This window comes from Pan troglodytes, chromosome 9 (assembly GCF_028858775.2).
Source record: "Pan troglodytes isolate AG18354 chromosome 9, NHGRI_mPanTro3-v2.0_pri, whole genome shotgun sequence".
In the NCBI taxonomy this organism is placed as follows: Eukaryota; Metazoa; Chordata; class Mammalia; order Primates; family Hominidae; genus Pan; species Pan troglodytes.
In genome coordinates this window covers 123,539,878-123,554,926 of record NC_072407.2, presented here as the reverse complement: position 1 = coordinate 123,554,926, position 15,049 = coordinate 123,539,878, and the positions used below count along the sequence as shown (strand labels likewise).

The window sequence follows — 15,049 nt, the reverse complement described above, 5'->3', positions numbered from 1 at the left end:
ACCCTGAGACTTCCATGCTGAGATCTTAATTGTCAATGACAGCACCTGCTGCCTCTGCTTCTTGTACAACAAAAACTGTACTGTAGGCATGACTACCAAAAAATAAGACTAATTTTGTAACATCACAGAATTTCTATATCCAAATGAATTTGATCATCTTCAAAGCAGGCTCCTTAATGAGTTTAGTGCTAGCATATTCAAGATACTTTAGGCAATGGAAAAATATGACATTCAAGCAGACAGTTGCCCATGTCAACTACTTTGCAGTAGGGAGGAGGCGAGGAACTCTCTTAGACACATAAATTTGGTAAATTTCTTAAAAACTTAGCCACAAAGCCAGGTGCAGTGGCTCACACCTGTAATCCCAACATTTTGGGAGGCTGAAGTAGGTGGATTGCTTGAGCTCAGTAGCTCAAGACCAGCCTAGGTAACATGGCAAAACCCTTTCTGTACAAAAATACAAAAAGTTAGCTGAGCATGGTGGCACACACCTATAGTCTCAGCTATGCGAGAGGCTGAGGCGGGAGGACCACCTGAGCCTGGGAAGACTGAGGTGGTGAGCAGTGATTGCGCCTCCACTGCACTCCAGTGTGGGTGCCAGAGTGAGACCTTGTCTCCAAAAAGAAAAAAAACTTAGCCACAAAATTGCTGACATGCCTCATATTTTAACGACAATGACCTCCTCCTAAGTACCAAGTACTAGGAAATATCTAGAGGAGGAACGTAGAGGTAGAAACTAGACAAAAAACGCAAGAGGGCAATGGTGGAGAGAATCTTAAATTAACTTAAGGTACAAGAACAGTCTCTGATGCAGTAAGAAGAACAGATGTTTGACAACTCTGGCAAGACTATAAAGCTTAGCCGCCATACTTCTGTACATGTGAGGCACACGTATGTTCCCACATTCCTGAGAATACTCAGAAAGACCCTCACAAACCCCGACCTGAGGTCTTACCCATGCCATAAAAATTAACTGAAACACTTACATCCCTCGGGGGTCCTCAGGGTCACAAAGTCATTGGTGTTGTGTGCCTTGCTGAGGCATTGAACCTGTACTTTAACCTGATACGTGGTATCTGGTTTCAAGACTTTTAATACAGTGTTTGTCTTATTGCTGTGGGTCTCCAGAGTCTTCCATATGCTCTCTCCAACCACCCTGGCCCAAAAAAAAAATAAAGATATTGTCACACTGGAGCAGCATGGGGGGCTGAGATGTTTGACTCCGTTAATAGCATGGTGCATGCCACTAGAGAGTTTACAGAACATCCTGGGGCAATGAAGACATCATTTTCATCTCCCATGACAAAGATGGGACCTACCTGTAGTAGACATTATATACACAAGAAGCAGAGGGCATTTTTTTGGGCCTCATCCAGGTCAAAGTCACATCCCCAGAGAAGTCAGCTGTCCACTGAAGATTCTGTACTTTGTACACAGTCAACTCATCTAGAGAGATAAAGGAGAAAAAGTCAAAAAAAGTTACATCTTGGCTGGGCGTGGTGGCTCACGCCTGTAATCCTAGCACTTTGGGAGGCCGAGGCGGGCAAATTGCCTGAGCTCAGGAGTTCGAGACTGGCCTGGGCAATGTGGCTAAACCCCATCTCTACTAAAAATACAAAAAAAAAAAAAGTTACATCTTACAAAACCTTAGATTTCAAAGGACTCCTGCTTTTAAACAGAACTACCATGATCTAGATTATCAGGAGGCCATAATCATTATCTGAAAAGAAATCTCAGAAAATGTAGTTGAAACCTCCCTATACAAGCCCTCCTAGGGTCTCCTACTTTTCCGGTCATGATATTTTCCCTTGAATTTCATCTTCCTCCTGCCTATAACAATTTAAGCCTATTTCTCAATAGAGAACGCTACAAGTCCAAGGACCATGTCATAGGGTCCGTTACTAGACACTCCAGAGATAAGAACTGAGTTAATCCCACCAGCAGATTGAGACTGTGAGAGCCATGGTGTATGGGCATGAGGTGGGAAGTCCATAAAAAAAAAAAAATCCAAGATTAGCATTTCACTAACAGGGAGGAGACAGCTGCATGTTATATCAGAGTCTGGCCAAGGCTCACCTCACTTGGGGCTCCAAAACTAGGCACAAATCTGTTTTATCCTTAGATTGAGCAACAGTTCAAGAGGGTCCTAGCTCAAGGTCTACACAGGAGGGGCCCTGGGGTAAGCGAGCCTCCCAGCCCAGCCCAGCCCAGCCCAGCCCGTGGACCGGCACTCACCACTGCAGGCCTTTTCATCGCTCTCATCCGAGCAGTCCAGGAAGCCGTCGCAGCGCTCCGAGAGCACAATGCAGGCCTCCCCATCCTCGCACTGGAACTCCCTGCTCATGCAAGTCAAGGTGCTGTGTGTGGCTGAAACACAGAGAGGCTTCTTAAGTCCACGGGGAGGGGCCGTATGGTACTAAAGGCTGGGCCCAAGTTTATTCTCATTTAGGCAAAGTACTAATCGGCTTCTGCTTCAAAACACACCTCTGGAATGACCAGTGGTGGAATCTATACCGGCACTAAGGTGCCATCTCATCTAACATTAACAACTGGAATCTGCATTCAGGAAGAGTGAGCACTTTAGAGTCAAACAAACTAGAGTTTAAATCCTAGATCTGCATGAGCTTGAGCAAACCGCTTAACATCACCTGAGTTCAGTTGCCCTATAAAAAATGGAAGTAACAATTCCATCACTATCATGTCTGCAAGGATCTAATGAGATCACACACCTGGAACACTGCCTGGCTCCTGGCCGGCATCAACAAACTGTAGCTATTGCTCTATAGTACTATTAATTATTCTGCTACTATTATTAGTTTGCAATCTAGAAAGAGGAGCTGATTTCTGGTTTGAGTAACAGAAATAACAGTGAGATGAATCCCAACAATATTAAGAGGCATGCATACTTTATGTAGTATTTAAAGTTGTTTGGCTTTTCAAAGTACTTGAACAGAAAATGAAATAATGCAAATAATGAGCACTGGTAAGTTAAGGGTTATGCAACTGCATGTCTAGGCTATTGATCAAAATGTGATGTTCTCTCCAGTTCTGAAAGTAGATTAAAACTGCATGGGAGGCTCCAAAAAGAAAGCAATGACCATATAATTGCAAATGCTCCTGAAAAGAGAAAAGGTGAGAATGGCTGTAGACAGCAAATCTGCTATGCAGGCTGTGTACCTGGGTGGTACAAATCTGCTATGTAGCTGGTTGAGCCCAGGAACAGTAACTTGAGGCCTTCCTTATACAGATTCACACCTGCCTGCCCAGTCCTGGACAAGGAAGGGCTACATCAGAAATCCAATCCCACCAGTGATGAGGGTCTAAAATCAATCTTGCTCCTCCAAGTCAAAGACGTCCACATCCTAATCCCTGGAACCTGTAATATGTTACCTTATGTAACAAAGCAACTTTGCAGGTGTGATTAGATTAAGGACCCAGAGGTAGGAGAGTTCAGCCTGGATTATCCAGGTGGGCTCTGTCTAATGACATGGGTCCTTGAAAGCAGAGACCCTTTTCTGGTTGTGGTGAGAGAAAGAGAGAATACAGAAGAAAGGTGAGAGACATGCAACATCACTGGCTTTGAAAATGGGGAAATTATAACAGACAAAAGGAGGCTGAACATGAGTGGCTCCATTCTGCTCCCCGCACCCTGCCCCCTGCCCATGGTGACATCTTGTAGGTTAACGACCTCTGCTTATCTCTGCACGTAGGCCAAGCTAACTATGGAAGGAATTTTGTTTATAGTTTAATTTTAAAGCAAGGATGATAATAGTCCCTTCCTGAAACTAAGCCCTGAGGAAATAAAGAGAGTGTACCCACAAGTAACAAAGTTATGTTAAAGGTGATATGAGCATTGTGACCTGAGCAAGGAAGCTTCATATGCCCCACTTCAGACCCAGGCATGTGGTCATGGGTCACCTCTTGACCTCGACCCCCTCCCTCTTCTCCTTCCTCCTAACATAAACAACCACACTTTGAGATACAGGTAGAGAAACTGGATAATGTTCCCATGAGAGCAACCAGGATGGTCAAGAGGAATGGATAAAGGATCCAGGGATATTTTCCTAGAGGTGAAAAGATACAAGGATGGGGGAGGTGGTGAGAAGACATGCAGACCACTCTCACAAGTGTTCTCCACTGATGAGTTTTCATGAGAAAGAAGAATTAAGACTTCTTTGCACGAGTCTCCAGGATGGAGGTACAGACTTCAGTTCACTACTTATTAAAAAACAATCCTGATAAAAAATTGTCAATAGGAGAAGGGAACTATCAAAACCACTTATGAGGCTTTTCACAAACTATAATCCCCCATTCTCCAGGAAGATCATTGCATTTCAGAATTCTATTATATACTGAGCTGAAATTAGTTTGCCATGGTGGGGGGAAGCTCATGAGAAATAAACGTGTATTCAAGAATTAAAGAAAGGTTTGAGAACCACTACTGTAATAGTCTCAGAAGCCCAAGATGGAATTCTGTGAACATTCATGGAGGTCCTACCATGACTCGGGCACTGCTCCAGATGTTAAAAATATGGGGATATGTAAAACAGATGAAGGACCTGTCCTCAGGGAGTTATCTTCTATTGAGAGAAACTGCAAACAAGTAAATTAATCTGATCAGGTTATGCCATTTTATATAGGATTGCCAGGGAGAGACTATGCTCAGAGGGGATTATTTTGAAAAATACCAAAACCCCCATCACAGAAGTATTCTACTGGGTAACAATGTGGTCAAATACAATCAAACAACAGCTAAGCCGTAGAGCTGAGGACGTTGGAGGTTTCTTTATAAAGTATGTCTCAAAATTTTAAGAGCAAAAAAGCATGGGCTTTAGACCCTGGAAGTAAGCTGGGTGCGGTAGTGTGCACCTGTAATCCCAGCTACTTGGGAGGCTGAGGCTGGATTGCTTGAGTCCAGGAGTCTGAGACCAGCCTGGGTAACATAACCAGACCCTGTTTCTTAAAAAAAAAAAAAAAGCCTTAAATTAAAACAAAAAAAAAAATAGAATCTGGGAATAAAGTTGTCACTAACTCTGAAAATTCTTAAACTGATAATTAACCGATGATTAACAGGCACTTAGAATAGAACTTAGTAGCCTTCAGGGGACAGGTTCTCTAAAAAGAATCGCACCACACTAATCTCATTTCATTTTTAGATAAGGTTATCAAATTAATGTTGGGAAAAAAACGTGGATATAACACATCTTGATTTTAAGACCCTTTATCAGGCAACATCCCTGTGAATAAGCCAGATTGGAAACAGGCGGAAAACACTGATTTAAAGAATGCCAATTAATGAATTAATATCATCCAGGAGGGAGGTCCCATTTCTTTTCTCTTTCTTAATTATCTCCAATGTTCATCTTATTATGTGGTTGCTTATTCGCCTCAGACGTTCCTACTGTTATTTTGGTGAGTGTGGGATCAACCTGTCCCTGATGGTTTAACACTCTAGGAGTCTACTTTGTTCATTCCTTTAATGTAAGTGTAGAATTGTACACTAATCCCTATTCAGTTCATCTGTGTTAGTTTTGGTGTATTCTTCCCTGATGAGAACTTTCAACATGGCTTTCAACCTAAATAAATAACCCAATCTGGTACTGGCTAGGTGATCCTCTTGGGACCTTAATTCTCCTATCTCGACAAAGGAGATAAGACCAAAATCACAGTTATTTTGAGAATTAAGTGAAACGAATACATGATTTGCTTGAGAATAATGAATAGCACATTAAAACCCGCCACCAAAGTTTAGCTTCCCTTTGTAAATCCTGAGTGTTTTGCCAGAAAATAAGCTATCTGGGTAACTCTGTATTACTTGCAAGTATGACAAGCATGCCTTCCAAGTTTTCATCTGGTCATTACTGACTTTGTAAAGAAGATAGGGCCACTTTAAAAAGCATCAGAAAATATTACCACAGCAAATAGAAAGAGTAAAGCAGAAGCAGCCTGAAAAAGACCACTTATGATAAAGCAAAGTGAAAAACAAAACAGCCAAAATGCAGGAAAGCAAACAGGCATAAGGTGACAGAAAGAGAAATAATAATCTTTTAAGGCTTATCAAAGGCTGCCGCATCCTGCTAAACACCGAAGAACTTAAAAAAAAAAAAAGTACACAGCAGGAGAATTAATTATATTGAAGACAAACTCCATCAGCAAATCCAAACACTTATTTGTGCAAACTTGCATTAACTTTGAAAGTAAATGACAAAGCTCAACCTTACAACTGAAAGACATGACAAAGAAATGAGAAAGAGATGTAATATGGAAATGTTAACCAAGGAGATTAAAATATCCCCCACCATCTGAATTTATTTGGTTTATTTTTTTACTTATTTGACAGAGTTTCGCTCTTGTTGCCCAGGCTGGAGTGCAATGGCCCGATCTCAGCTCACTGCAACCTCCGCCTCCCGGGTTCAAGCGATTCTCCTGCCTCAGCCTCCCAAATAGCTAGGATTACAGGCATGCGCCGCCATGCCCAGCTAATTTTACATTTTTAGTAGAGACGGGGTTTCTCCATATTGGTCAGGCTGGTCTCAAACTCCCGACCTCAGGTGATCCACCCGCCTTGGCCTCCCAAAGTGCTGGGATCACAGGCATGAGCCACCGCGCCTGGCCTATTTGGTTTATTTATATAGATTCATTCATTTATTTATATGGATTTATACACAAGTATCAAGAGATATCAAATTATCTTAATCTTTTTGGTTCTTGGGTTCCAGATAACAAGTGGCATGTTCTGGACAGAGAGAACTCCATCCCCAAAATGGATCTGAGTTCCAACAGGAATAGTTTAGTAATGAAAGATTCCTTATGATTTTCCTAAACTAAAATAAACAAACAAATAAATAAACAAAACAAAAAGAAATCACCCTACCTTGGAAATTGAAGAATTGGAAAGACTCAAAGGGTGTTTCTTGAAAAAAAGACCTCTAGGTAGCAACTTATCCAATTCCTTGACTTTTAGTCAAAGAAAAGACCCTTCAGGCAGCCGAAACAAAAGCAAAAGTGACATTCCTGGAGAGGAAAGGACGCATCAACGATGGGGGTCCTGGGACCCCTCCGAAAAGCCAAGTGTTAGGAGAAAAACCTATGCATGGTGGAAATAAATTAGTTTCATATTTCAAGTTAAGGACTTGGCCAAGATGATTTTTCTCTCAAATCAGAGCACATCAAGGCCTAGAATGAAATTCGTCTCCAGAAGTCCATCACCGTAGAGATCATCACAAGGAACAACAAAAGTGTGAAAACTGGCAAAGACTCATTGCAACAGGCAAGCGAAGATCACTTGCATGGACAATTAATGTAGTGAAATGAAAAGGAAGACAAGAATGCCCCGGTTTCTGACCTCCCCTTTTCAGTTTCTTCCAGGATGACTTGCACTACCTCAGATGCTGATGTCAATCAGTGAACCCACCATCGTGCTAGCCCCACCCAGGGAAAGCTGCGACTCCTCATCCTCAGTAACCCCCGCATAGCTGGTAGCATCAGCTTTCACTGTCATCCTGGGGAAAACCCTCATTCTTCCTTTTTCCTTATTACCACAGCCAAAAAAACTCACTGGATGCTGTTAATAGTACCTCCAATATACAAAGAGGTCACTCTTCCTTTTTCATCTTCACAGTCCCATCAAATTAGCCTCCTAATGGGCACCTGGCTTCCAATCTCACCTCAGCCTTCTTCTAACCCATTCCCCCCATGATGAAGTCCAAGTGATCTAAGATATAAACCCCCCATCTCTGAAATCTTCAAGGGCTCCTTAGGACCAGAAAAATAAACTCCAAGCACAGGGGTCACCCTATCTACCTCATGCCTACCTCTCTGCACTCACCTTTGTCCCACCCACGGCCACTCTACAGGTCTGTTTTCTTATGCCTCTGAGCCTTGGAATATACATGCTGTCCCTTGTGTCTAGAATGTCCGTCATCTGCCACCTTGTCCCACCGTTGTCCAGGCACCATCAATGGGGCTGCCTCTCCTGGCCTGTCCCCACCTCTCCAGGAAGCTGGCCCACCTGCAAACTATGCCAGTTCCTTGGATAACTTCTGCTACTGCCTACACCACACTGTAGGATAGCTGCTGACTTGATGTCCCTCCCACTAGAATCTGTATTGCCAGTCACCGGGCATGGTGGCTCAGGCCTGTAATCCCAGCACTTTGGGAGGCCAAGGTGGGCAGATCACTTGAGGTCAGGAGTTTGAGACCAGCCTGGCCAACATGGCAAAACCTGTCTGTACTGAAAACATAAAATTAGCCAGGCATGGTGCCGCATGCCTGTAGTCCCAGCTACTCGGGAGGCTGAGGCAAGAGAATCACTTGAGCTCGAAAGGCGGAAGCTGCAGTGAGCTGAGATCCCACCTGCCCCTGAACTCCAGCCTAGGCGACAGAGCAAGATGACATCTCAAAAGAAAAAAAAAAAAAAAAAAACACACACACACAAAGAATTTGTATTGCCAGAAACCTGATCAATGCCTGCCAGAAAAAAAACACAAAGAATTTGTATTGCCAGAAACCTGATCAATGCTTGCCACGCTGTGCATGATCAACAAAAATTTGTCCAACCAAACTGAAGATGTTACTGGATCCACACTCCTTCCTCTTTAACCAAGCCTCTCCAGGGAGAGCCCAGTCGGGCACCCTGTGGAGAACAACGCTACAGACAGAGAAGGGACAGCCGACTCCCTCTTCCCTTTCCCCCTGAGCCTTACTGGGTGAACTATTTAGGACAGAGCAGTATTTGCCAATCTTGTCTGATGCTAAGAATCAGACAGGGCACCTGTGAAAAGGCTTGGGTTCCCGAGCATCTCCTCCACCATTGCTCTTGATTCAGTGGTCTGAGGTGAGATCACCAAATTCACATTTCTTATAAGCACTTCCACATGATCCTGCTAAGTCCCATAAATTTTGTAAATACTGAATTAGAGGAATTAAGAGATGACTAACCTCCACCTCAGATTCTATTCCATCTCTAAATGGTAAGACTTGGTAGGATTCCAAGTGAGGCTCAGTTTTTCATTGGTTGAGGAAGTCATTATTTTAAGATTAAAAAAAACGGGACCAGAACAGGGATCTAAGTGGAGGAACTGAGGTGTTTGCTGCTTAGGGTTAGGGCTTGGCGGCAGGGTGGCTCTCAGCAGAGAGTGAGAGGGGCGTCTTCTACATTCACCAGGACAGGAATCAGGCAAGCATGGACGAAGCCCTTATCCCGGCAAGGAAGGGAGTGTGACTGGCTAGGACATCTGCTGTCTGCAGCCAGCAGGAGACTGGATGGAGGGGAGGCCCGCAAAGCAGGGATCCCCGAGCCAGAGCAGCACCCAACCGTCAGAGAGGCAGGCCGGTGGGGGGCTGCATAAGCACCGTCCAGCCATGCCCTCCCAAGTCTGCTACAGTAGGACAGACCAGCCAACGGCGGCATTAGCGTGCGGCCAGGGACTGAAAAGCGCTGACTGGTCACATGAGGATAAACGCTTGCAGAAGCCAGTGTCTCCCTCCATCACTCACTGCAAAGATCCTCCCTGGGTTCATCAGAGGACCAAACACCAGGACCCACCAACTCCAAACCCGTAGAGAATGCATGCATCACCTCACACTGGGCTCAGATGGCCCTGTGATTATTCCCCATATGGCTCGGCACACTATCTCACCAACCATAATTACCCTAAGGACTAAGAATGAATTTTCTTAATGGGGTGCTAGAGGCAAACCCTCTAATAACACAGCTTCTATGCCCAGTAAGTGCTCACTAAATACTTCCAGAAGAATGAATGTACATACAGAAGAGTTGTGGCTTTCCCCAAGGGCGTTTTTAAAGAGTTAAACATGCTTATGAAACCTATTTAAAATATTTATCTTAGTCATTCAGAAAGTATTTTTATTGGACACGCTCCTGGTATTTAAAACGCAGTCAACTTATTAAAAAGAAGGTGACTAACGCAATGGTATGGGTGCACGTGGCAAAGCGCTTGTGGAGAATGCAGTAAGAGCATGGTTACGCAAGTACACAGACTCACACACAGGCGTGTGCTGATCCAGAAATGAAGCAGAAGCACCGGAACTGTGCTCTCTGCAGAAACGTGCCCAGGGGGTGAAGGGCTCTCTGACTACTCACGGCAATTGGCCTCGTCCCGGCCATCCTGGCAATCTTGGTGGCCGTCACAGCGCTTCCAGTTGGGAATACACTTCTTCGGTTGGTGGCATTCGAACTCAAAGCGGTCACATCGCCCAAGTTGGGTGGGAGTGGAGGCAGCAGTGACATTTGCTAAAATAAAAGATTTTTAAAATTTACTTTTTAGTATTGAGGGAGCTGGCCAATAACAGCAACCCATCAATATGCTAGGAGATTACGGTGCTTTAGAAATTACAATGGGAACCTGAAGACAAATGCGAGTTCCGGATAGAGAGCAGAGTAGATACAGACATCTAATGTTGCTTCCCCACAGGATCCCACTAAAGCCACAGTCAAGAGATTGTTTTCAAAGACCTAAATCCACGAGGACATGGATAATGAGATTTGGGAGCTGGAAAGAAGACAGATAGCGGTATGTGACTAAAGAGGCCAGCGAAGGCTGCGTCCTACCCTAAGCCGTCAAAGGAGAAAGCTCAGAACCAATCAGATCAACAACACACAGTCCTCCAAAAGTTCAGAAACTGTTACCTCCTAACTGGAAGTGAAGAAGGAGTTAAAATAAGGGAACTGACTGAATGATGTTTAAGATGCAGCTACATTCCTTATATCCCCTCCTATCAGTCCCATGAGGCAACCAACCCATACGTCACCCCAATAGAAGAATGGAGGGTGGTTATTTGGAGAAAGTAAAAACAGAGAGTTGTTTAGATAGGCGTAGTTGACAGCAAGTATATCCTACTGATAAAAGGGGGATTAAACCTACATATGGAAGTCCCAGTCCTCTTCTCCGAGGATCCTAGCAATAAGGTAATTATTGTCTAGGCAGGAGATCTAATAATCTTCTCTGGGGAAAATGACCAGCTTCAGAGACTAACCCTGAAGTAACCAAGATTCAGAGTTCCCCCATGGTTCCCAGCCATGAACCTCGAAGTTGACAAGCCCACCCATGTGCTCAGAATTACTTACCAGCACTTCAGTCCCCAGCCTTAAATACAAGCAGCAACCAAGAACTATCTGAGAAAAGGCTTTGACATGAAAGGCAGAAAGCCAAACAGAGCCCTAACCCCCAAAAAGGCCATTTGGAGGAAATAGAGGCTTTGCAAGAAGAAAACTTCAAAAACAAATATCCTTAATATGTTCAGAAAGAAAGAATATATTATTTATCCAAGAAAAAAAGAAAACAGGATACCATAAAAAGGGACAGTGGTAAAAATGGAAAAGCTCTTAAAGTTAAAACCATGACAACAAAGATGAAAAACTCAGCAAAGAGTTGAAATAGAAAGTTGAGTAAATCTCCTAGAAAATTGGGGGGGTGGGGGAAGGGAATTTTCAAAACTATAAAAGATTAAACAAAAAAATAAGGAAGAAGACCAGATCAGGAGACAATATATGAATGACAAGAGTTCCAGGAAATGAGAGAAAACAGAGAGGGAAATATCATTAATAAAAACTTCAAGAAAAATTCCTTGAACTAAAATATATAAACTTCCATATCAAAAAGCATGCAAGTGTCCGCTATGTTGGATGGAAAGGGTCTCAGAGCAAAGCACATCATTGTGAAATTTTAAAACACTGGTGCCAAAGGGAAGATTCTACAAGCTTCTAGAGGATTAAAAACAGGTTACATACAAAAAAAAAAAAAAAAATCAGAATCAAAATGGCTTTTGGGTTTCCGAAAAGCTGCTTGAAGGCAGTGGAACAAAACCTTCAAAACTCGGAAGGAAAATTACTTACAATCTAGCATGCCAAACCCAGCCCAACTATCAATTAAGTCTGAAGACAGAATTAAAACACTTTAAGACAAGCAAGACCTCACACAGGCCTCCCACATACATTTTCTCAGGCATTTTCCAGAAAACGTGCTCTACTGAAACATGGGATTAAACTAAAAAGAGAAAAACTGGGACACAGAAAACAGGAGTTCCAACAGGAGATGGAGGTAAAGCAAATCCTGAGGATGATGATGGTGCAACGTCCTAAAAGGCAGTTGTGCCCCAGGTATACAGGGCAACCAATACAAAGCAGAGCAGCAAAATTCAAGAGACAAACACCTGAGAGCTGTCATCACAGTGTCCTTGGCCACTGTGTCATCATATTCACCTGACAAGGCTACTGAAGGATGCACTCCACCCAAACAAGGGAGTAAACCAAGAAAAAGCAAAACACAAGATCCAGGAAACAAGGAATCTAAACTGGGAGAAAGGCAAAGAGAATTCCAAGGAGGCAGTGAAAGTCCCTGGATAACAGGCACACAGCAGGACTAGAGAACAATCTGTCCCGAAAGGAGAATCCAAGTTGTTAGAAGGAGTATCTCCAAGAGAAAAACTGGACTTGATAAATCCCTGGACATGTTGACCTGTGGAAAGTTATCCTGAGTGGCAATTGAAAGGCAGAAAGCATTGGCAAATGGTACAAAACAACCTAAGCAAACAAATGAAAAAAGCAATTATTAACTTCAGGATATTGTGCATATTCTATAGTTTTCATTGGATTTTCAAAGGGGCTTTCCCTAAATCTCAGAACCACTCTGCAGAAACACAAGGTACATGGAGACAGGTGATAAAAAATAAAAAGGGGGAGAACGCCAGGCCAAGGCAAATCATGCCCTGGACAATAAGGGAGGCATCAGAGGGCTCCAATACTGGGGAGGACATGATCATTCATCAGTATGGGCCTTATCAGAAGAAAAACTGAAAGGGGGAGAAATATGAGGTTGATAAGCCAGTTAGGAGACTTCTACACTAAACAAAGAAGATCCACGAGCTACAGATAACAATAAGTTTAAATTTGTCCCAGCATTGCACACAAAAAAGAAAGTACAAAAGCTGAACAGGATATATAAACAGAGATCTGCTCACTGGATTAGTCAGAATTTGCTAGAGTCTATTAATGTCCTGGTCAGAGTTTCAATAAGCAAAAACAACTTGAAGAGGATAATCAAGTTATTCAATAAATACGTAGGCCTTGAGGGGAAAGGACAGACACAAAGTTTTGTTTTCTCTTTTACAATTCATTTTAATTTGAGAAGCATTTTAGGGGATACTGACTATTTGCCTATTATTGTAGGAAACACAGAGCAGGACTCAAAGCAGTAGACAGCATGATTCCCAAACAGGAAATCCACACAATGGCTATGGAAGCAAAGATCAACACGCATGAAATAATTAGGAAGCAATATATGGCAGATCATAGTTAAGAATCAAAAGGTCAATGGGTAAGTTTAATGAGACTGGAAAAGAGATGGAAATCATTTAAAGGAATCAGTGAAAGCGCCACAGAGGTGGAGCTTGAAAGGAGAATAATACCCTACTTGTTCAAAGCAGAAATCCCAAACTTTTGTGAACCTAAGAATCATATGGGGATCTCCTGGGCTCCACCCAGAAATTCTGATTCTACATTTTTTTATAAACACCCCAGGCGATTCCATTAGGGTGGTCTTTGCATCACATTTTGAGAAGTTCTGATGATATTAATATATCAAGGTCTCTTTTGCTATAAAATCCATGCTTCTGTTTGCACTGATGGATGGTGGGTTTCAGTGATAAGGAAAGTAGGAAGACAAGGTTGAGGGTACAGGAGTTCCTGCTGAGGGCAAAACCTTGCTGCAGGTGCACAGGCAGGAAAGAAGCAAGTCTATCTGAAGAAGATCAGGAATCTAGCTTGGCTGATGTAAGGAATCCAGGGAGGCAAGGAGGAATCAGCTCATAGAGGGCCTGGAAAATAGAAATTGTCAAAAATTGATCTTCTAGACAGGAGAACAAGAGGAAACTCAATATGGCAAAAAGACCACCCTAGTAAAAACATCATTTTTATAATGTTTTATAAAAAACATAGGATCAGAATTTCTGGGTGGAACCCAGGAGATCCCTATATGCTTTAGGTTCACTAAAGTTTGGGATTTTGATGTTTTTAAACAAGGAAGCAATAGAAAGAACATGCTCACAGAAGAAGGGAAAAGATCATGCAAAGCATGCAAAAAATTATTTGTTCTCCTATTATAACTGAGTTTGAAGTAGACTCCTGCTTAGGAAAGAACACAGGATCCTCACCTCTGTTCCGCCTGCTGTTAGGAGCACACACGAAATGGGATTTCAAGGTCTACCCCACCTCCAACAATATGGTGACTACAGACCTTCAGCTGCCTCTTTGAGTTTAGCCACTAGATGGCAGTGCTTACCCTTCTTTTAGTTGGACAGGCCGGCCAACTAGCAAGCTGAATTGGGCTCTCTCCCCGGAGAGTTTAATACACACACAAAAAGTTCCACATTAATTCCAATTTGTACTTTCCCACTAAGAAGGCAGCAAAGATGGCATAACCACAGCCTGGGTGGAAATCAGGGTGGCTGGCATCTTGCAGGAAGGTCAGAGGCCAGTTATAGAGGATGAGATGCTCCCATTCCAATTTCCTATGCATCTATGATCCAGGAAAAAATGCTAGAAATCAGCCTTCCCTGGAGGTACACCATTAGTAACAGGCAACCTGGCCACGAAGCAGAGTTCCAGACAGCAGGGCATGGGGCTCGATTGGATTGTGCCCAGAGCGCACCCCCAGAAGGTCCTCTCCACAATAGCAGGTACCACAGGAGAGGACCTGGGCCAGAACTCACCAAGTGAGGGGCAGGCTTCCTCGTCAGAGCCATCTGCACAATCTCGGTACCCGTCGCACACCCAGGTGTCCATCACGCAGGTCCCACTGCTGCAGCGGTAGTAATTGGGCAGACACGTGGAGGGCCCAGGAGTCGAGAAGGGAAGAATATGTGAATCTGAGAAAAACACCAAGCACGGAAACCCAAAACATTAGAAGCAGCTTGATCTTAGACCAAATATGTCCCAAACCTAGTGCGGATGTCCCAGTTTTAGCTGTACCTGCTGAGGGAGGCCAGTGACAGGCACAGCTCTGAGCAGCGGCTAATGTAGAAATCATGT

The 15,049-nt window shown here is 43.4% G+C and overlaps 1 protein-coding gene across 5 annotated transcripts in view; it reads right to left on the bottom strand.

The window, feature by feature from the left end:
* Positions 1 to 15,049, bottom strand: part of SORL1 (sortilin related receptor 1) — a 185,445-nt gene that overhangs the window by 27,141 nt on the left and 143,255 nt on the right. For all 5 annotated transcript variants that reach the window (XM_063784581.1, XM_016922169.4, XM_016922170.4 and 2 more), the window contains 5 exons: positions 14,731 to 14,886; positions 10,106 to 10,255; positions 2,236 to 2,367; positions 1,320 to 1,446; positions 987 to 1,156 (listed from right to left, as the gene is read on the bottom strand). In XM_063784581.1, the coding sequence (XP_063640651.1) occupies positions 987 to 1,156; positions 1,320 to 1,446; positions 2,236 to 2,367; positions 10,106 to 10,255; positions 14,731 to 14,886 (735 nt within the window). The remainder of the gene's footprint in view (positions 1 to 986; positions 1,157 to 1,319; positions 1,447 to 2,235; positions 2,368 to 10,105; positions 10,256 to 14,730; positions 14,887 to 15,049) is intronic.